The sequence below is a fragment of the Fundulus heteroclitus genome, chromosome 18 (genome assembly GCF_011125445.2).
Source record: "Fundulus heteroclitus isolate FHET01 chromosome 18, MU-UCD_Fhet_4.1, whole genome shotgun sequence".
Lineage (NCBI taxonomy): Eukaryota > Metazoa > Chordata > Actinopteri > Cyprinodontiformes > Fundulidae > Fundulus > Fundulus heteroclitus.
Genome location: NC_046378.1, coordinates 1,252,983 through 1,276,868, shown reverse-complemented (window position 1 = coordinate 1,276,868; position 23,886 = coordinate 1,252,983). Strand labels below are relative to the sequence as shown.

Below are 23,886 nucleotides of genomic sequence, written 5' to 3'. Positions count from 1 at the left end.
GTGTGAAATTGTATCAACCAGGGAGGGTGCTTCGTACTACAGAAAATGTAAAGTAAGAGTAGTCATAGTCTACTATATGGAAATGTAGCTAAATGACTCCCTTATACAATACAGTATACCTGCAGGAGGTTATTTGTTTAAAGGTTGACCGGGATCATAATTTGTCATATTTCACAAGAGTAAATGGGTCTAAATGGGGATAAGAACCAAAATGTAAGGAAATAGGGTCAGATACAAAGTTTTCAGGAGATATTATGAAACTAAATGAAATTTAAAAAAAAAATTGTGCATTTTTATGACTATCTCCAAAGGAAATATGGATGCAGTGGTTTAAGTACATAGGTATGTGGAGATGAGAAGGGGTGAACTGGTAATGTGTGGGGGGGGGGGGTATGAATTGACGAAGGGGTGAGGTGGCCCAGAGCTGCTTTTAACACATCCCATGTGGATGTAAATAGTAAAAAAGCAACCAGAGATGAAAACTATTCTCCAAGGTTGGAAAGCCTCATGCTTCAATCTTACATGGCTACCTGGACAGGTGACAGATGGCTCGATTAAAGCTCTCTAGCTTATTAGGTGCAGTGAAGGATGGATGGAGGTATACATACTCAGTATTGGCTTTTGACAGCAGGTTTCATGCTAATGTTCTGGGCCCACTTAAATTGGCATCTAACTCTAGAAGATAAATTTCAAATTATGCCAAAATAATTCCTATAATGAATCCTTTGTTTTTTAAATCTCGTTCTAGAGGAACTCCTACTCTGCATCTAGAACTAGCATTTACACATAACATCACATGCACATCCTGAGGTAGATTTTCATTATTTGTAATCTTAATAGTGGTTGTCAAATGTCAACAAAAGAAAACTTTCATATAGGTAACAGCCTTTGATGTCACTTGATGAAACTATCTGGCAACATGGACAGATCGTAAGATAGTAAATCCAGGGATTATAGACATGTACAAGTCTATCCAACACACTTCAGTCATTAGATACATCACCTGCAGTGCAGGTAAGCACATTTTTCAGATTCTTAGAAATAAAACCAAGGTGGCTGTAGATTTGAGTTGTTTAGCAATTGTTTTTAATTGAAGGTTGATGACTTTTCTCTAACACTTAGAGTCTAAGTCATCCAACATCTGTAGCTGTTTGTGCCAAAATGTCTGCTCCTGGTGCTCCCATTCACTATTCCATCCTGGATTTGTATGTGCACTCCGACCGAAAAAAGGAATGTTCACTCTAATCGTGTTCTTCATAAGCAGTCATAGTTGTTACATTCCCCAGAGACAGGCTCTGGAATTTTGTTCGGATCACACATCTCTGGTTCTACGGTCTTGCCTGTGTAGTCTATGCAGAACACGCTCCGGCGCCGCTCACCCTGGCCGCAAGTTCGTGAGCAGGCAGACCAAGGACCCATCTGCCAAATGGGACACGGTAGATCCCCACAAGGCGTGATGTCTGTGGGCTTCAGCTCTTTGTCACACTGGCTGGAGAGAAAGCCGTCGCTGTCTCGGCATTCAACGCTCCTCCTGGACCATCCAGAACCACAGCTCTTGGAGCACTCGGACCACTCTCCTAGCACCCAGTCAGGGGCGTCGCTGATAATATGCAAAGACAAGTATGAGCTCTTCTTCTCTTTGGATTTGGTAAACGTCACATCCTTAGGGATGAAAAAGGTATATTTGATCTTGGGGGGATTTGCATCCCCTCCCGTGGCCAGGACCTGAATTGTTATGGCTTCTTTCAGCTGCCTAAAGCTCTGGATCCTCTCCAGTGTGGTGGAGGAGCCGCTGTACTTCAGCACTGCTCCCAGTACGGGGATGTCCTGCTCCACTGTGGATACAGAGTAGTTACCATTGAGGACGTAAGCCCCACTCTCTCTTTTCACAGCCAGGTAGATCCCATCATGCTTGATTCCTCCATGGCTCCTCTGCTTGATGTCAATGTTGGTAGCACCAACAGGAATCGTGACAACGTCGCTGTAGCCATAGCTGATAGAAAGAAGAAAAAGCATTTAGATAACGCTCTCACTAGCTGATTTTCTGTTTCATCAAGTGCAGATGCTCATTACATTATTTACTTTAGGTAATATATTAACTATTAGTAAATAATTTCAGAACCCAACTGTGTGCTAAGGAAAGCTGGGGCACGCTTTTATAATAATACCAATTCTCATATCGTGTTTCTAAAATGACACAAATATCTTTTTAGTTATTTTATTCATAAGCAACCAATTTGTACCACTCAACAACACATCTCACGAGGTAATAGCTGGTTTGTTTTATTTGCAAGCAAACCCTTCAGTATACGCATTGAGTGCATGTCAGTGGTCCCAAGTTTTGCCATTTTTTTAATGAAGGGAGATTTTAATGTGTGCGTTTGTTGTTGTGGTCTTACGTTGCTTTGTTGTAGGAGCCTGTGATCTTTCTGCAGCTGAGCCCGTTTCCTCCACATTCTCCACACTTATCCACCCTCTTGCTGGATCCAATCACCTGGTCGCAGCCCGCTTTCACACACTGGCCTTGAACGCACACCGATGTGGTGTCGGGGCCGCAGGTTGTCCCGTCAATCACCTGCTGGGACACGAAAAAGAAATGTACAGGTGTCATTATAGGTGTAATCCAACAGCAACCTTCGAATAAAAGTGCATATTTTAGATCTTGAAGTGAGTTTTATCTCCAGGATATCATCAGTAGATTGAGGTCAGAATCTAAGTTTAGACCTGATTATAACTTTGGCAGGTAAAAAGTATAAATGAGAGCAGAAACCTAATAAAACAGCTAATGAATTAGCTTTTATTTGTCCAAGGATAAAAAAAAATTCAAAAGACCCTAAATTTTCCCACTGCCTATGTCTATCATTTAAATTAAATTCCAATATAAGAAAAGTATCTAATAGTAAAATGACTATTTCATGCATCACCACAAATTTCCCCCGATCTACATTTCTCATGTCTTCTGCTGTTCCATGCAGATACTGTACCTTTGATTCAAACACTTTAAATTCACTGCTTCCCCTTGCCCTGCAGAACAGCTTACAGCGATCTCTGGGGGAAACTCCAGCATACTTGGGGATCCATTGTTTCATATTCCCATTGTGATCCATGTAATTAGGGCTGTTGTATTTCTCACATTGCTCTTCTCTGAAACTTTTACCTACACAGGGAACATAGAACAGAACATTAATCAAAATATATAATTTTTATAAGCGGATCAGCTCGTTTTTAGCTCAGTCAATGCAAAGTAAAGGATTATACTTTTGTCCCATCACATTAAGATTGATAGTACCCTTAAAAATATATATCCACTTTTATAGAATTTAAAATCAATGGTATACATGGCAAGATTTGGGGATAACACTAACTGTATCCCAGAGAGAGTACAGATGCATGCCCACAATTTGACAGAAAGCGCATAAACAAGCGGTCAGAAAAACATATTCTGAAATGATGAGTTCAAACAAGAACTATAGTTGTATGAACTAAGAAGTATTGTGTCTGTTATGAAGACAGCACCGCATTCCAACACGAGAACATTGAACCACCGGTGAAACAAGGTGGTTGTAGAAATCTGATTTGACCATGTTTTGTTGCATTTGAGGCAGCATATGTTACTTTTGTAATCTGTATCTGTTGAAATATAATTTAGGGGGTTAAAAAAAGAAGCACAGAGGCATGACTTGTTAGATATCAGGTGTTTCCCCTGTGGACCCAGCTCCCAGGTTTTACTGCTGAGGCCGATACCCTGTATACTTTTAAGACTAGGCATAAATGTAAAATGTAAGTTATCAAAAACTTACATTTTTGATAAAATATATAGTTAGAGTGGCTTATGTATGTTATCCTGAGCTATCTCTGTGGTTATGCTGCTAGGTTATCCAAGTTTTTCATTATTTGCAAGTACTGCTGCGATCAACTTTTGTTCTCTCTCTGATATTCCTTATCAGACATGCCTGGCCTGGTGCTTCTTTTTTATTTATTTTTTTTGCTGGACAGAGTCTTTGAAAGTAGTATTGTAGCCATTTACTTTGCATAATCTGTGTTTTCTTTCTCGTTGAAAGTTCACCTGCTTCAGGGTTCCTGAGTTGCCACTGTGCTGGAGCTGCCATATGTAAAGGGCTGGAAATAGTCTCGCTTCTAAACTTGCCTGTAGTATAAACACAGCTGTTCTGTGAGGGGAGGAAATTTAGCATATATATGTACCACTTTACTTTCTACTGGTCTGTTACATAAAATCTCATTCAAATAGAGAATATGCCTGTATGACTTTGTGTGTGTATACATGTCAGCACTTTGAATCATCTTGTTACTGAAGAGTGCTTTATAAATAAACTTGTCTTGCCTTTACTACTAAAGTGAGGACCTCTTTCTGGTTCTCATTTTTTTCAGGGCTAGGAGTTAGGTTTAGGACTAAGGTGTCAATTAGGTTTAGGTCAGGGTGAGGTACTGGTAAAGGTTAGGGTTGGGGTCAGGGTAACAAGGATGCGCGTGTGTGTGTGTGTGTGTGTGTGTGTGTGTGTGTGTGTGTGTGTGTGTGTGTGTGTGTGTTACTTTTGATCTTATGAAGAAGCAGGTGCAACAAACAACTTAATCTGTAACATCTGCCGTGTGAATAAAAGCTACTTTTGTGGACAATCATCAAAAGCAGGTTTCCAAGGTGAACAGGAACCGGCCTAAACATGTGTTCACATGGTTCTCTTGTTCTATGCCCAAGGAAGCAATAAAACCTTTTCTTCTCTTGGTGTCTTATAAAGTTAAACCGATATTCACCTTCACTGGTGTCACACGACTCTGTGTTGCAGGACTGGTAGCGAACCCGCTGTCCCTCACAGTACTTCCCTCCATTCTGAGGCACGGGGTCAGTGCACTCCCGGTGGGAGAACTCCACCCCACCTCCGCACGTCCTGGAGCACTGCTGCCACGGTCCCCAGGAGCTCCAGCTGCCATCCACAACCATCTGTGGTTAAACACAGAAAGGGAGAAGAAACATTCAGAGTGGTTGGTTAGAGCTCAGAGCCAAAGGCTGCGCAGCCTCAACCGCAGTCTGGGCTTCTGGGTCTGAGGCTGCTCAGTGTTTTACAGCGCTGAGACTCAGAGCTAAATTTGTGTTGAAGTTCGGCACGCGCCCCCTGTCTCTGTCTGCCCACATTCCCGCCGCATGTGTCACTCACTGCTAGTGGAAGCTGCCATGCTTTGAGAGTTTGTGTAGCAACTGAGCGTGTTTTTGTTTGCCGGTGTGGCTTTGGCCTTCCTTTCTGGAGGTTTTATGAGTTTGGACCAGCAAACAGCTCAGCTGCCAAGAAATCTGGATCCATATGTAGATGTGTGTGTGCACGAGATATCAGACTAACGAATTTCAAATGCAACAGTGAGATGAGATCATGCAGAATAAGCAAAGTAGTAAAAGGTACAAAGAATAAGTTTGTGCTCACCAAATTCAAGAAATAATGCAGCCAGTATTTTGAGAGTATTCACTTTAATCCTAGAATTTTTTTTTTCACATATTTTGTTTATGGTATTATATTCCAAAGGTACAATATGACATTTGAACCTGTTTGGGTTTCAATAGCCAGATAGGCTGCTCAGAGTTGACCTCTAGTTAAGGTTGGAAATTGTGAATTTTAATATTGGATTCCATTGTAAACCTCACAAATCGCTGCATTGTCAGTCTTAATGTCTCCTGCTAAATGCAAAAGTTCTGTTTTAAACAACAGCTGGTGTTTATGAATGAACTGTACAATGACAGCAGGGTTTGCCATTTTCTAAACTCGGGTCAATACTTATAAACAGCACAGCAAATGTGAGTTACACGCATTGTTTTAAAGAGCCTTTCCAAACACCACCTGTAGATATAAGACCTGATAGTGTTTATAAAGTGTGTTTGTAGATGCAGCTATATATAGGGAATTTTGATTGCAGCTCTGGGCTCTGTTTCTTCTCGTTGCACCACCTGACGGCTTACAATAAAACAAACAGAAGAAGAAGGACTAGTGCTAGCATTGAGGGTCTACGTGTTTATCCTAAACAAAGCAGGTTAAAAGCATAACTAACTTAGTAGTTCTAAACATGGTTTTCCGAATAGTTTGGTTGGTTCTGGGGCTCTACAAGCCCACCTTCAACTCCAGACAACTTTGAGAGAATATTTCTTTTAAAACCAAACACTGAAGATATCATACCAGTGGCTGCATCACTTCTTCTGTCATCCTGCACGCTCCGTGTAGACAGGTCCCATCGGACCGGCAGGGAGTGCCATCGGCCCAGGTTAGGCTGCCGTTCTTGGTGGAGCACTGCGGCGTACCATCCTCTCGGCACCACAGCTGGCGGCAGATATCGCTTTCTGACGTGTTGGGGCAGTGGACGAATTCCTCCCCAAAGATCTGCTGACACTGTTCATCCAGGCTGTACAGGGTGCCCGGCAGCTCCCGTGGCAGGGGGATGGCGCTCTCAGGGACATCCAGGAGGCAATCTCCTGAGGTTAGAAGCACAGTGGTGCTGGATTAGATTCAGCGTGACGGAGATTTTCTGCTTTTTGACGTTGTGGCTGTTGTACATGTGTTACTCTCTTTATGTGGTATAAGACCATTAGACAGAAAATCTGCACAAGTCCCCTCCTGAAATGAATGGTTTAACCTTAACAGATCCAACACGCTTTCCCAGTTTACTACTGTGAATCTGAACCTTTGCTAATTAAAAAGAATAGTATTTCATCATTCCTCTAATGAAGTTTATTCGGTAAGGCTTTGAGTGCTGTTGATAATCACATCATTTCAGATTGAATATTCCAAGCCACATGACTTTTTTTACTGGAGCCGTTTTCCAACAGATTAAGAACAGATTTTTCAGCGCCAGCTGTTGCATTTGGCTGTAGAGGTGGAGAACAGGAAGGAGTCCATGCCATGAGTCAGTGGAAAGGAAGGTTCACCGATTGGTCTAGTAAGGATACAAACAATCCAAAACATATGACATAGGATAGGAGAGGGAGAAATGGAGATGGAGTCATGGTGAAAAAAAAAGCCTGAAAGCAAGAGGGAGGAGAAGAGGATGTGGAAATCTAGTGCAAGATAAACTATCAACAGAACCTATAATTTGGGTGAAGCAGCATGTTTAAGCAGGAAACACATCATTCATGAGAGAAGAACACTCTGTTTAATATATCCCTGAATCAGCCCCATAACAAAGCCGCAGTGTCCTGGCTGATGTCCAAATTGGCAGGAGGTTAACCGCTCCGAGGCAAAAGCCCGAAACACAGCATCACTCACCATGGCCGTTGTCAAAGAACTCAGTGATGTAGAGAGCGCTGCAGGGAGACCAAGGTGCTGATTTGTTGAGGCTGACAAACAGAGGAGCCATCAGGTAATGTCCTCCCAGATCTCCAAATAGCTTCTCACATGTCTTGGAGTCATCGTGGGGCATGCTCAGAACGTGTCCTGCAGGAGGAGAGAACCAGAGGTAAAAATACATTCTAGATTTTAAGCCATTCAAAACTGTGGTCATGAGTGCCTAGCACACCTAATATCTCTAACAAAACTTTTCCATTTTAGCATGTTACTTTTCTTAATTGGTGACTCTAAATAAAGGCTGACCGAGCTCGTGAGCAGCAGTGAATGCAGCTTGCAGTCCGTTGTCCTCAATAACTGAGCAGCTTCTCTTGGCATCGCACATTGTCCCGACATCTGCCACACCCAGCGTGTCACAACTCTTCTGTCCACAGATATCCTGCAATGGTAAAACAGTTCAGTTCAGTATTATTTATATAGTGCCAATTCAAAATGCATATAATCTCAAGGCACCATACAAAGTCAAATTCAATCAAATCATCCTGATAGTTTGGTCACAAAGTTTTGTCGATGGCTTTGCAGCAATCCCTCATACTGAGCATGTATGTAACGATGGTGGAGAGGAAAACTCCCCTTTAACAGGAAGAAAGCTCCAGCAGAACCAGGCTCAGTGTGAACCACCATCTGGCATAACCAACTGGGGTAAAAGAAGACAGAGCAGAGACACAAAAAAGAAAAGAAACACACATTGATCCAGGAATCCTGGTAAATAAAACACAAACACTCAGATCCAATTGCGGCTAAGTGATTTGGTAAGCTGGTGCAAACAACTTTGATTATGTTTACAGTTCTTAAAAGAAGATGCTCTGTTCCACAAAGTTTCCAATTGCCACATTCAGGACAGGTATGCTTGGGGAGTAGGATTGCAGCATTATCTTTTGCTTACCTTCGCATAACTCAGCTTTTCTCATGCTTAAGTGCATACAGGCTGCAGTATTCTTCTTCTTTGACTGTGACAGAGGCTGTGTTTAGGCCAGACATCACACGGATTCATGGAATGACTAAACTCACATTCAACAGAGCAGTAAGAGGGACCTGCTGTTACTTTCTAAAGCTCACATTCACTCATTTCTACATGTTCATAAAATCACTGTTTTTGTTGGTATGAGAAATGCTGACAAGTAATTCTGCTCACAGGTTCTTCTACAGTTTTCTGTACAGCATATGTTTACAAACGCTGTATAAAATCAGACTTTTTTTTCTTACTGTTAGGATAAGCCACCAGAGGATCTCACTTGATACTTGGTACCATGGATGACATTTTTAATTTTCCTTTTTTTTTAAGCCTACAAGTACACTATTATCGCATGATCTGCCATTACCCTCTAACATAGAAAGGATTTCTGGATCAATGTGTGCTTCTGAGCTTGTTTTGTGTCTGCTCTGTCTTATCTAACCCCCAGCCCGCCGAGGCAGATGCCCATTCACACTGGGCCTGGTTCTGCTGGAGGTTTTCGTCACTGTTAAAGGGGAGTTTTCCTCTCCACTGTCGCTTCATGCATGCTAAGTATGAGGGATTGTAGCAAAGCCATCGCCAATGTAGACGACTGTACACTAAGGCTCTACACTGTCAGGAAGAGTGAGTGCTGCTTGTCAAGACTTGATGTAATCTGCTGGGTTTCCTTAGATAGGAAACTTTTTCTGTCCTGTCTGGCAATGTGGCATTAAGAATTGTCTTTAAAAAGAGCCCAACAGATATTACTTTCACAAGTGGAGTCATACTGGTTTTGCCATAGTGCTCCGCTTGATTTATATATGCAAGAAACTTTATTAGATTTTATGCTGGGACTATTTCATGTTCAATTGACACTGAAACGGAAATATAGAAGAGGAGAAAAAGAGAGAAACAGTTGAGACAAGATCCTAAAAGGGAGAAAAGGTGAAACAGAAAGAGGAGAGGAAAGTGAGAGAGCAATATAACATCCTCTGAGTCTGCTTCTACACCTGCAAAGAGAGATATAAAAAGATCAGCAAAACCAGCCAATAAAGTATCACAGGTACAGACAACCAATGCCTTGATACCATCACCGAAGGATATACAGTATTATTTAATACGAAATGTATAAAGTGACAGCTTAAGATAATAATACAGTTTTTCTGTATAGAACTGAATCTTTAAGTGCCTGGATCCAAGCACCTGTAGGTTTTTGTAAGAGTGCGCTTGTGTATGTAAGGTTGATCCATAAGAAAAATGCTCAATAGTGGTTATGAGGAGCCAAAGACCCACCACTCAGAGCACCGAGGCAGACACCAGGGGAATCAGAACCACAGATGCCCAAAGGGACCCCCCAAGCAAAGGGGCCCAAGAGGGGTCAACACACAAAGCTGCCTCCCCCATCCCAGGGAAGAGCAGAGATGAGCCCGGGGAAACCCCCTACAGCCACAATGCCAAAGCCCCAGGGAGCCACAGGGATGAGCTCAAGGGCTCCGCCCGCAGCCAACCACGCCGGAGTGGGTCCAGCCATGGGCCCAGAGATCCGAGGCCCAGGGGCTCCCTGCCCCCCAGCGGGGCCCTGACAGAGCCACGGGGGCCCAGGCCCATCGAAGCAGCCACCAGGAGCCCCCATATGCAAACTCTCCTACAAAAAAAAGGAGACACAGTGACACTGGCATTCCCCACACACATCCTATACTCCCAGGTCCAGGCACCGGCATGCTAGAGGGGTATCCAGCCCCCAGATCCGGGAGGTGAACCCCAATCCCAGCCCAGACGACCTATGAGCCCATCCACCTGGCGATGGAGCCCACATGAGCCGAACGGGCCAACCAACCAGAGCCCACCCTAAAGACCCTGCCCTCCATACCTAAGCCAACCCCCCTTGACGCCTTACCCCCCCCCCCAGCCTTGTAATTACTGCCTTACATATATGTGTGTTGTGAGAATGTTGTAAATGAAAATGTCTAAGATGTATAATAAAAGTGGGGTCAAGGACATCACCAAACAGTGGGGCTGGGAAATCATCCGCTACCCCCAGCGACTCCAGAAACCCCCAAGGTCCTACATGTGTGGCAGCGTGATGGAGCCGGCAGAGGGAGATGTCCAGGGATGGGAAAGAATGACTGGGGAGCAACATGCCCTCTCAGGAAGTCAGCTCCCCCACTGACTCTAATAGGCACCCCCGTTCTCCAAAAACCCACCCAGAGAGGGAGGCTCCACTAGCCGTACCACCATAGTCCACGGGGCCAGAGACAGTTGGCAGGGGGAGCTGGGGGGACCCCCTCCGGACCCCTCTGCCGGTCCCCTTTTGCTCTCCGGACCGTCTGGAGGGAAGAAAGGGGGAAAAAACACTCCAGTCAGCCAGCCCACCCGAACCATGTAGACCCCTGTTCCCCGAATAGAACCAGCACAGAGTGCTGCCAGGAACCAGTAAAGGAAACTTTTTGACCAATCTGTCTGTATGATTTTATTGAATTTGACTCAGTAAAGTGTCTTGAGATGACATGTGTTGTGAATTGGTGCTATATCAATAAAATTGAATTGAACTGAACTGAAATATTGAAGCAACATCTTGAGTAATCAGCCGGGAAGCTAAAGACAGGGTGCAAATGGGCCTTCCGAATGGACAGTGATGCTTAGCAACCCTTCAAATTAGCTACAAAGTGGCTAAAAGGCAGTATAGCCAATGATATACAGCTGGTATCCCTAAGCCTTGATCGTACTCCATAAAAGTTTGTGGGCAGAACTAAACAGATGTGTGCAAGAAGGCGGCCAACAAACCTGATTCAGTTACAGCAGTTCTGGCAGAAACAACAGGCTTAAATTCCAGAAATCTGTTGTTAGAAGCTTCTGGAAGTTAACCCAAAATATTTGATGATCAAAGTGAATCCATTTAAAGGGAAATTCTACCAAAATACTAAGAAAATGCATGTGAACTTCTGACTTTGAAGAACATTTAAAAGATTCAGTATATAAATTGATAATCAATACTTATCTAGGAAAGGTTTAGCCTGATATAGGAGGAAGGACAATAGAGTAGGACAATAGAACAGCACCTGTGAAACAACACACACATATGCACATCCTTATTTAATGTGCATAGAGAGGACCAAACTCTTCAAGTTTTCCTATGGCCTAATCCTGACCCTAGCCCTAACCCTAACCATTACCGTTTTATACCTAACCCTAAACTTAATTGACACCTTACTCTTGAACCTGACCCCTAGCTCAGAAAAAAGTGAGGATCAAAAAGAGGTCCTCACTTTACATCAAGTCTTCACTATACTGGTAAAATGAGCAAGACATGTTCTCATTCAGCTGCAAGTTCAAGTACGTACACGGGCACAAACACACACACACACACACACACACACACACACACACACACACACACACACACACACACACACACTTCTCTGTTCCAGTTGGACTTTTTATTTTCCTCAAACTGAGTTGCTAGTCAGAACAGCAATACTGCTTCAGTTATTCTACATTGTGTACTAATTCAGTGGAAGACACACTACTGAAGTTTTATCATGTTAAGTAGAGTATTTGCCATGTCTTGATATTCACATGCAGAGAGTGCTGGATTTTTAAACTATTGCATTTTTAGCGTCTGTCATGGCAACCTATTATATACAACCTTGCAACATGTTGTTCAATGCATTTGCTGTTTAATAAAGTTGTTAAATGTCATCAGCTTTGATTTGGAAAAAAAAAAATAACATACAGCAAAATGTTTTCCAACATGAGAGAAGCTAGTCTTTGGATCCATGGCCTCAGCTCACCCCCAACCATGAGGCAGAACTCTGGGATCCAAAAGACATCTGGACTCAAAGTTGTAGACATTTAAAATGTAGCCCACCATGCATCGGTACACAATGTTCCACAACAGCAGCCATCCCACTAGTTAGCATAGACATAGATGCTAAACTAGATATATATGTCAAACACTATGCCATGGTAGAAGCACACTAGTAAGCAGCACTGGTGGGAAAGAAAATACAAGACAAAATCTTTCCACAAAGTCAAACTGTGTTTAACTTTTAGAGTTTAACAACAGCAAACCGAATTTCTTTCTGACAGATGCTTGGCACACATTCACAACCTTGAGCCAGCCAGACATTTAAGCCCTGACCCTTTAAGCATCTTCATCATGGCAGGGACTGATTTGTAGTGACACTAAAGTTAGCTCGTCCATGAGGAGCCTTCCTCCCTCTACATTTCAAAGCATATCTCCACGCAAATGGAAAACAATCATAAATTGGGTTTGCTTGAATGATGGTTTCCCCTGATTGAAAGCCACATCAACAAGTCCAACACAAGATGGAGAAAAACCATGTGTTCTGTTCATCATTTGCTTGATCCAGGGTCCAGATTTACATTCTAGTGTCAGGCAGTAAGCAAATAAACGCCAGGCCTGTCATCAAATCAGCCTCAACACTAGAGAGCTGACCTATAAAAACTTTAACAATAGCTGAGTTATTCACCCAATGTATTGTTAGCATCCTCATACCAGAAAGAAGCTGCCAGCCAAATATAGAAGAACTGGTCAATCACAACTGAAACCCTCTTGATTTCCTCTTGAAGCATCCATAAAGCATAATTTGTTTGCTCTGTGTTGACATTCCCCCTGCTTGGAATGGATTACAGCTTTTCCATTTCTGCAGTCTGTTTTCTGCATCCTTAATTGACCCGAAGGGCTGGAAGGACTTTCCTTTCTATCCCTACTCTTTATAATCCCCATGGCCCACAGAAAAAAAGAGAAATGTTTCTCCAAGAAAAGATTTTTATAACTTCTTATTTGGTCATACATGAGTCAAAGTAGCATGAATCTAAAGGAAACATTCGGAGGTACAACGTACTTAAAACTACAAGCTGTAGAAAATATGTTATCGAGCATTTGGTAACATTTAAAGCCAACATTGGTCAGCTATGTTGGACTTTAACTACACAGATTTTTTTTTTTTGTATCTGACAGCTTTGGCATTAGCCTCTCTGAACATGTCAGCAGGGATCTAATTTATAAATGTTGCGTACACACAAAACGGAGCCTAAGTCTTGCATATGTCGCTTTCCACGCAAAGGTTGTGATCTATAAAAAAAAAAACTAATCTTTAGAATGTGCGGTCCCTCACGCAAACTCTGACCCATGCGTAGGCTTGTTTTGGAGACAAGGGGTAAATAGCAATGCAGACGGTAAAGTGGGGAATTGCAGTCATGATTCCTCTCAGACGTTCAATTTCACTCCATTTCAGACTGTAATCATAGATCGACTCTGTCATAAGCATTTAAAACCCCAGTGTTGTTCATGCTTGCACTAATGAGCTATAATGCTACATAAGGACCTTTCAAACAAATTAAAAAGGCTTATAAACCAGCTAAGATCTTAAATCAAAGTCCACACAACATTTCATCAGTTTTCTATCATCACATTACAGTATTTTCCTTTAAGTATGCTGACTTGCTGGGAAGCTGGGTCTGAGATGCCTTCTACCAATCTTATTTCACCTGCATGAGAACCAGAGAAGCAGCTTGGGAAGACTGAAGTTAATTCAGTGCTGTCATCCCACTCAGAAGCCAAAAGCGTTCTGACTGAGAGCTTGGACAGTCTGTCCTCCATGTGTAAATAGATGACAGTCTAACAAATGGTGCTGCTGTTCTGGAATTCCAGTATTCCAATTTAACATCCTACCTACTGTAGGAAAATGTGTTACGTTGCATGGTTAATGATTAGGGTCAAAGTTAACTATCTAAAATCTAGTTAAAAAAACATGTTTTCTTTTCTACAGTTATCCCATAGAAGGATGAGAAGGATAGGGATGCCAAGATTTGATGCAATCTGCTGGTTTCCTTAAACCTTGAGTCTGACCTTTTTTTGTCATGGAATTTCATACGGATCAAACAGAACTCTTTGGATCAAATTAAAATTCTATATAAAAACATCAACTGGAAATTAGCTGAGCGGGTTAAAAACCAAACGGTTAACTACAGAAATGTCTTGTAGTGCAGAGAGAGGTCTTCTGGTAAAAAAAGAAAAACATGCCTTTAAGAAAAACATGCTCCACCCTTCAGCAGGCTTTGACATTAATCCTCTAAGACAGATCTTTTCCTTAATTATCACCATAGTAACTGCCACTAAGCTTCCCCTTAGATCCCAATGTGCTGTGTATAACTGTAGTTCACTTAGCCACTTTTAAAAAAAAGTTGCCATCTATAAATATCCATCAGTTACAGGTTCCTTAAGATGTCTACAGCAAGTCTATGAGAACAAATGACTGTCTGGAATAGTTTTTGCTTCTCCTCAGACAACTTCAAACACCCGCGGGACCTTTTACAGTCTTTTGGCCAGCTTGCCCCAAGGCCGAAGATGACTGGTTGTGCCCTCACCTTCTGTTCCCTGTTTACAGTGTAGCAAGCTGGGATAATTTATGAAGTCTGTTTGCACCCACCACACCCATGCTGGCAAAAAAAAGAAGGAAGGGCGTACATGTAAATATAGACACAGTCACTTTTTTATGTAAGAGTGTCATTACAGGCCTTAGGTAAGACCCATACAGTTGCTCTTTCATTCAAACCTAAATCTGGTTTTCACATTTATCGGTCCACTAATGTCTTCAATAAATTACACATGGTTCAATTGTTAAGACGTACTCCAGCCCGGATCAGAGTATTGACCTTCAGTGACATGATGACATATGTTTCTGAGAGAAATCAGAGCCTTATTTTGGAGTGATGATGGTAGCACCTTTCTTGATTTTTGTTCTCTACGTGTCTGAGGGGTCCCAGTCAGGGACCTAATGAACATAGTATTGTTTCTGACAAAAGATGGTGTTCCCCCCAGGCTACTTTAATGCACATGAATTACGAGTTGCTATAAATGATTACTGCTCTCACAAATCATGGCTCACATGGGTAGCATCCTCTGCAATGTAGCCAAGATCCACAATTCCAAAAATAAATCGTACTTAAAGACATGCCACATGTCCTACATCTGCTATTTACATGACAAATACAGTCAGACTTCTATCAATTAGTACACTGTGAAGTACTGACTAGCATTGACAATTACCTTTAGATTCTTACTGAAACATTATTTCTGTTTGACTTTATCAGTTTGTCCACAACCTTGAGCAAGATTTTTGGTTCACTCCACTAGCCATACCCGAACCTGATTCTTGCAAGGCCTTTAAATCAAGACATTAGTTAACTAGAAACTGTCTGACAATGTACAACAGGTTGAAAAATCAGAATACAACACACCCTGCACTGATCTAAATAAATAAATAAATTCAAGAACAAAATTCAAATTCAAATAAAAAGCCAGGTTTTGGGAATGAGGCAAACCCCAGTGAGGACCATTATCCACAAATCAGGAAAACATAGAACCTTCCCAGGAGTTGCTGGCCAAACAAAATGACTCCAAAAGCACATTGACAACACATCCAGGAGGTCACAAAAGAGCCTAGAACAACACCTACAGCTCTGCAGGCCTCACTTGCCCCAGTTAAGGTCAGTGTTCATATTCTACAATAGGAAAGAGAGATGGAGCCAAAATGGCATCCATGGGAGGGTTTCAAAGCAAAAACACTTACTGAAAAAGAGCAAAAAGCCCAGTCTCTCATTTACCCAAACAATTTTTTGATGATCCCAAAGAGATTTGAATGTTCTGTGGACTAACGAAATAAAATATTTATTTATTGAAACATTTACATATGACAAAAAAAAGCAAAAACCAATGAAGTCTGAAAGGGGGCAAAAAATAAATAAATAAATCCGAGCACGGTATAGAACTGGCATTAGATGGTATAAGATGTGTCAGCATGAGTGGATTGAGGTGTTACAGCTAGTTGCCAGACTGATTTACGGCCACCAAACACAGAATGTCTCTGGTGGATGGATTAGGCTGCTTTACCAATTGCCCTGTAATCACATAATATGACCGCCTGGCCTCATGCCATCCCAGAAAGCATCTCCACAGAGTGCAGGTGGTGCTGTTTAACACATCTATGAGTAGATCTCAGCTCAGTGATGAGCAGAGATGGGTAAATCCTGCTTCAGAAAGTAAGAAGCCAAAAATCCTGCGATAACCAGGTGATAAACATCAGTCCCTGCCTGTGCTGTGGAGCTGGAAATGCAAATGGCTGCAACTAATCTCTGTGCAGGCCCATGGCCCATGGTCCTTAAGTTCAAACATCTTAGGCCTATCATCGAACATAAAGCGCGGGAGTTCTTTAGCCATAGTTTTAGCAGACGCCCCGTGCTCATCATTAAAACACAGCAGATCATGGCTCGGCCCTCACCTCTCTAGTGAACAGCATGGCCGTGTCGTAGTGCTCTGGATGCCTTTGGCTCGGTGGGTTGAAGAGCTGCTGCCAGGAGCAGAAGTTCCGCAGGGCCACGCCTCCGTTGCTGGATATCTCCGGTCCAACCTCCTCGTCCTCCACCACCAGCAGCTTCACCACCACTATGTTCACGGAGTTCTTAATGCTGGGGTGCTTGTACAGCTGGGCCGCCATGGACATGAGGGTGAGGACGTAGTGCTGCAGAGAGAGAGAGAAAAAAAGGCATTCAAAATGTTTGACCAGCTAGTTGTTTCATTCTGGGGTTTTTTTAAGCAAATGTTGCATTTCAGATTTGATTAGAGGTAGATACTATGTTTGGTACAAATTCTTGCTTGCTACTTGTGTTTTAAAAGGACTAGATCTTTTGTTTAGGTTGTATTATGTAAAGTATCATATAATCATGTTAGATGCAAACATTTCACGAGACCAATAGGGCGTTTTTGCGCATGCTTATGCAATAAATGAATAAAAACATAAGATAATCACATGTTCAGTCCATCTACTGTAACTGGAGCTACAAGGCAGATTCAACATTCTCTCAGTTTGTTAAAATGCTAATTTCAACAATATATAGCCTTGGTTTGTCTTTCTGGGTCTAATGGAAAAGAAACCTTTTTGGTCCAAACTAAGTTGGAATGATGGAGCACATGCGATGGGTCATTGGACAAATCAGACACTGATGCTGGAACATTTCTCCTGGTCGGCTTTAAAACAGGAAAAAAGAGACGAGCCGCTTCGCATGCCTTCTCACGCCATGCCTGGAACAACTTTGGAGAAACTAGAGGTCTCATTATTTGTTTACTGACTGGAATTGTCTAAAGGGAGGCTAGGATGGTCTTGTAGACAGCTGGAGAGTGCGCTATGATGTGTAAGCCCGTTGACATCCCTTCTCAGGGTCCCACATAGAAAGTTTTCCACATGTGCACAAAAGTCCACCTAGCTACAGGTGGGGATGTGTTTTAGATTTGAAATGTGTGTTTGTATTGGAGAATGGCTGGTATAACATTTAGGCCGTCTGATCTCGGTGTGTGGTTGGCTAAGAGGGCTTGGCAGCGGAGGGCAGTGCTAAACGCAAACAGACGGAGCTCGCCTAGGTTTAAGAAAGTCTTCTGATTTTGTTTTGCTTAAAGGCAGCCGAGACAGGATGTTCATGTTACATCATCCCTTTGAACCTTTTCACATTTTACTGCGTAAACGTCAACGTATTCCTTTTGGGCTTTTATGCAACCATCCAACACAAAGCAGCTCAGGTTTGTGAGGCGGAAGTACTGTGGCACAGTGGGCAGAGCACTTTTTTTTTGCAATTGGGAGGTTGTGGGTTCAGTTCCCACTCCCCCCTTGTCACATGTCAATGTGCCCCTGAGCAGGGCACATAACCCAAAGTTTCTGACTGTTCTGCATGTTGGCATGTGACTGGGCAAATGCATCCATAAGGTAAAGCACTTTGAATGGTCAGTATGACTAGAAAAGCTGTAAACTCCATCTACATGGAGACTTCTACATGAGAAGTGTGTACCCAGCCTCTTTTACTCTGACACCCCTAAACAATCTACAGTAAACTATGACATTCAGAAGACCCGTAGTTAGGGACTGAATTCAGTCTCACACAGCTCACTACGAACATACATGAAAACTGCATGCACCAGAAAATGGAAACGGCCAACCCCCCTGAACACACCGGCACCAGGGTAAAACATGGCAGCGCCAGAAGTATGCCGTTAGGATGCTACTACCTGAATTTCCCACACTCTGGGAAAAGAAAGGAGTTTTCTATCCAGCAGGAACCAAATAGCTGCTCAGAGTTAATGGGAAGATAAATGAAGTTAGACGCAGGGAAATCCTGGATGCAAACCAGTTGTTGAGAATCTGAGGCAATACTTGAAAAGTTCCCAGATGCTTTCTGTCCGATCTAATCGAGCATGAGATGTTTTGTGAGGAAAAGTGGGGAAAATGTTCGGCTTGTAGAGACATAAAGAGGCTTCCACAACAAATGTGGTAAGGCATCAGGCTCTGCGCAAATTTGCAGAGCATTGTAAAAGTTAGCACAGTTCCACTCTCTGGCTTGAAGTGCGCTCACCTTGTTGGGATTTGCTATATAACAAAGTTGAACCGTGAGGAACTTTGACAGTGTGCTGTGACAGATACTTGTGCATTGCTTTTATTCTGTGTTTTCTCCCTCTTCTCCTCCTTCTGAGTACACCCGGTTTAGTTCTATTGTTGGTTTTAGCAGAAGAAGAAAAAACAGCTACTTTGCAGAGTAAATGTAGCCATTATCTACGTGTAATTGTAAAAACTCCACCACTTTTGTCCTGTACTCTGCGGTAGACGAACAGAGAGTGCCACTATTGGTGTTGCTTTTAGTTTAGCTCCACAGGGTTCACCACAGACATCAAGCTCAGTGTGGAAGCACCGTGAAGTTGATACAGACAGACCCCCAACAAATGGCAGCTGTAATGGCAGAGAACGGTGGCTCTACAAAGTATTAACTAAAGGGGGGGGGGGCTAGATACAGGCAAATCACACTTTTCAGCTTTTCTATTAAAACACATTGAAAACCATGCATTGTTTTCCTTCCACTTTACAATTATGCTCTACTTTGTGTTGGTCTATCACATAGAAATAAATATAACACACTGATTTGTTGCTGTGATGGTGAAAAACGTGATAAAATTCAAGATGTGTCAACACTTTAGCGAGGAACCCTGTATTTGTTGCAGCCATTGGCGTATTTGTGCAGCAGGGACAAAGTGAGGACGCCTTTAAGAAGTTTCTGAGACTCTGAAAAGAAAATAGCTTTCAATAAATCTTGCAAACCACATGAATCTTTACGGATGATGGTGAGGCAACGCCGCCAAAACATGACAAAGCTCAAAGGAATGTGCTCCAGCATTTCTTGCATTTCTGTTGCCTGACTTCTTCTCTCAGCCTGTGGAGATCAGCAGCCCAACGATTTCCTCTCAGCCTCCCTCAGTGCCAAAAGCAGGTTTTATCGAGCAGCAGAGGAAAACAAAACGATGCCTTGTGTGTTTTCTACTTGCTGTAAATTCAGGGTAAACGGACAGGTTAGGAAACTATGGGCGCCGGCATCTGCTAAGAAGGTTAATGTGATGTTTGACTGACGCAAAGCTCTGCAGTGAGGTTAAAATTTGCTTTTCATGATATCAGTTTGAGACAGTAATTCCTGCCTTTAATAAACCTTCCATGGAAATGTATGATTCTTTGTTGGTCTCGATTAATCCTCGACTAAAGTGCCTGCAAGCTGCACAAAAAGCAGCAGCTTGTCAGGTCAGAAATAATGGGAACTGGGGTCACCTTTGTTTCGGCCTGCATTTCAGTCCAGTTTAGAGCTCAATCAGAGCTTTTTTGCTTATTATTTGGGATTCTAAACAGTATGGCAACATCAGACCTGCTGCTTGACAAACTGTGTGCTGTTGGATATTCCCAGATCATTTCAACATTAGAGATTAATGGAAGTTTATTGTTGGAGTATTCTATTTTTTTTTTTGGTTTATTTTTTTTGAACAGCCAATGGTTGAAAACTAAAATCATTTTACATGTTGAAGACCAATTTCTCTGGATTTTTTTGGTTAAGGTTTTAGCAGAATATGTTTTGACTGTATAAGTATGTCTGACGTTTTCTTGAATCCTGTTATATTGGTAACTGAATTTCCTTATACAATGTAAAGCGCTTAGGTCAACTATTTGTTCTTACCATATCAAAATAACACGTTTATTTATCTATTTATTATTATTATTCTTGGTTAGGTGATATTTGGAAAACACAACCTAAAAGTTGGTCTTGTGACTGGATGAGAGTGATCTCATGTCCCCTGACCTTTATTTCATCTCCATAGAAGTGGGTCATGGTTGAGTCTGCTACGGCCAGGGTTTCTATGAAGCGTGGCTCTGAAACGAAGCGTCTCCGGCGAGCTTCCCCCCGTGCGTCACCGCCGCCGCGCGTAAAACTTTCCGCTCCGTGCGCCTCCGCAGAGCCATCAAACAGGAGGGGAACTCCGGGGCTCTCGGCGAGTATCCTCCTCCTGATGACATGCAGCTGCTCGGCAGAGTCCGACCCCAGGCTGCCGCGGAGTTTGGGCTCGATCACATACTCCGTCCCCTCCGTGATGAAGGAGCCAAAGATGCCCGAGCACAGACTGACCGCCACGAGCGAGTTCTCGTCCTGATCCACGTTACCGGAGAAAAAGCAGCTCTGCAGGCGTCCAGCGCTATCTTCTGTCCGGTTCATAAAGTCCCGCAGGTCGGAGTTTAGGTCAGGTCGGGCACCTGGGGCGCTGCGCGAAGCGCCCACTTCTCTGGCTCTGACGCGCTGGATGGTGAAGGAGGGCGACAAGAAGCTAGAGTCCGGGATGAGGTTGAGAGTCAGGTCCCTGCCGAACGCTCTCAGGGTAAATATTGGGTTCTCCTCACTTCTCTTCCAGAAGCGCCCGCTGACTCTGCCGTTAATCCGAACAGGCACAACATCATCCGATTCAAACTGAGAGGCAAGTGCTGCGTTGACTAAGCAGAAAAGCAAAGAGACGAAGCACACCGTGATGCACATCTTCTGACACAATGCAGCAAAGATTGGTGCGGTGGGAAAAAAAACACAGCTTTATGTTCAGGAAGGGGTGCGTTCTCGGCGGTCCAAATAATATCCTTGCCCAAACTCCCAGTCAGTCCTCTGTTTATGATCTGATCTGTCTGAGGAAGGCTTTCTTTATTCCTCTGAGCAGCACTGCAGTCTGGACGCATCAGGGGTATTTATACGTTCCGCTCTTCCCTGGGACATGACGGGGTTTATTTCTGATATCCCTACTTGCTGGAAATTCTCCTCCCACCAGCACTTCACGAGAAACTCGTGGAAAAAAACACGGATCCAATAAGAGCAGGCCGACACTTCGCCCCGCGGATGGGGCCTGACAACCGCGCTCCTATTATTAACCATCCCTGCTATATGGCAGCGACTGCACGTCTATATACAAGGCTACACATAGCTGGAACACCGCCGCGGAGTTATTTTGGAGGCGTGTGAGAGTGGCAGGTCCCTCATACACAACTGCAACGCGCGCACACATCCCTTTACAAGGACAATCGTTTTTAATCGGTGCGCAACGGACCACCGCTGAACTACAGAATGTATTTTTCTAGGTGTTAAATGCCAGCCATTCAAATTATGCCAATACATGATCTGCCCTTCATTTCAGCACTGTAGGAAGACGTGCATTTGACACTGCAGCAAGCACAACTGGATTACCAGTTCAGGCTTTTTCCACAGGTGGCACACACCATGTATAGGCCTACAGCACATGTGTCCCACTGCAAGATAATCAAAGCAATTGTGGCACAAGGATCACGTTCATGGCCCAATGATAGCATTACTTACTCCCACACTACTCCATGCTGTCTCTAACCCCCCTGGGATGCCAGATGATTGAAACCCAAAAGTTGACACCTTATATTTCTCACCAATCAGTCCAGCAAATAATTATCTGACCTCTTGAGTGCAACTATAGAGCAGTGAAATTCCATTTTGATGATCAGCTGAGCTCTAAATAGGGATAATATTAACAACATCTACAGCTGTATTTTTGATTTAAAAAAAGAAGAAGAAAAGTTCAGTAAACATTTAGGCTATACTTTATCGAAAGATGTGCCTTACTTGGTATTCAGACTCCTCTAGCGACTATTTTTCAAAATAACTTTTGACAAATCCTGCGACTGTTGCTTGTGGGATCAGGATCCAGGGTCCTGATGAAAGTGCATCACCGCCATTCGCTGTTCGCTTCACCGGCTTCCCGTCTCCGTCCGGAACACCTACAATATTTCCCTGCTGATATTTCACTGTCTCCACAGTAGTTACTTTCTTGAAAGACCTCCTCACCCGTCACACCCCCCCTCTCCATCTCTTATATCTCCGCTCCTCCAACACCAACCTTCCTCATGTTCCCAGGACTCCATCCCACATCATACCTCAGGCCATTCCCTGTGCTGCGCCTGGTCTGTGGAACACGTTGCCTCCACACCTGAGGGCTGCCCAGACTGTGACTCGCTTTAAAACAGACTTGAAATTATTTATTTTTATCCGGAGTCTTTAACGATCCCTTTTTTGAAGTTTTTCCTGCTTTTGTTTTTATTTTGCTTTTATTGGGCCCAGGACTCCTACTGGCGTATTTTTCAGCCTTTTATTTATAATCATTGTTCATGTTTATATTATATTGAATTGCTTGATTGACTGTAGCATTTGGAGATTTTATGTCAATGTTGATGTGTGCTATAAATAAAATTGATGACTATTATTATGATTGCTGGTGGAACCTCTGAAAACAAATTTAATTTGCAGCAGGTGGTTTGTATCTTGAAAATTAGTATTTAGAAACACAGTGCATAGACATGATCAGCACACAGAATAAGTCGTTTTAAACATATTAGACGCAAAGGCAACAAGGATAATTAACATAGTTTCTCTGGGAGTACCACCTGGATGGATGGATTTTTTAAATAAACTTATCTATCTATCTATCTATCTATCTATCTATCTATCTATCTATCTATCTATCTATCTATCTATCTATCTATCTATCTATCTATCTATCTATCTATCTATCTATCTATCTATCTATCTATCTATCTATCTATCTATCTATCTATCATCATGTGTGCACGAAGCTGCTGCTGGCTGATCAGAGAGTAAAAAATAAAGTAACTCCATCAGAATGTTTCTTTTGGGCCACTTTAGCAGATTCCACGCCCAGGTAAGTGAGGAGGATTAGAGATGTGACATTATAAAACATGACTCAACAGAAGAAGGTTCAGTTATAGTTCTTAACATGTTGAGGGTGTTTATTTTAGAACAGATTGTGTGATCAGCATTCAGGATTCAGGTTTCCACAGATTTATTTTATGTATAAGCATTGTTATCTAAACACATATTGAAACTGACAAAAATGGTGTTTAATGCAAACTTTGCTGCTTAATTATTGTTAGATCTAGAAGCATTATTTTGTTTTCCCTTGATCACAGAGCAGTTCCGTTTCACTGTTTCTTTTTAACATGGAGGGCAAACCAGATGACTTCACAAAAGAAACAATAAAGGTGCTTGTTAGTCATGGTTCTGCTGCCAGGATGCCAGGATGTCTGTTATAACAGAGGGGATCATCTGCAGCCTTAAAACCTATTTGTACGCCCTCATGTCTGCAGCCTGCCTGGGAACCTGTATCCTTATCGGTCAGGTGTATTTGCCGTTAATTCGTCTAAGCTTGTAGGTTTT

The 23,886-nt window shown here is 42.7% G+C and overlaps 1 protein-coding gene across 1 annotated transcript; it reads right to left on the bottom strand.

The window, feature by feature from the left end:
- Positions 1 to 286: 286 nt before the first annotated feature.
- Positions 287 to 22,229, bottom strand: LOC105919558 (A disintegrin and metalloproteinase with thrombospondin motifs 8). The gene is made up of 9 exons (XM_012854889.3): positions 20,455 to 22,229; positions 16,578 to 16,817; positions 7,584 to 7,716; positions 7,260 to 7,427; positions 6,177 to 6,469; positions 4,771 to 4,957; positions 2,985 to 3,157; positions 2,400 to 2,575; positions 287 to 1,993 (listed from the first exon to the last, which is right to left on the bottom strand). The coding sequence occupies exons 1-9, from the start codon at positions 21,178 to 21,180 to the stop codon at positions 1,255 to 1,257; spliced, it is 2,835 nt and encodes a 944-aa protein (XP_012710343.3). The 5' UTR covers positions 21,181 to 22,229; the 3' UTR covers positions 287 to 1,254.
- Between the last annotated feature and the right edge of the window lie 1,657 nt (positions 22,230 to 23,886).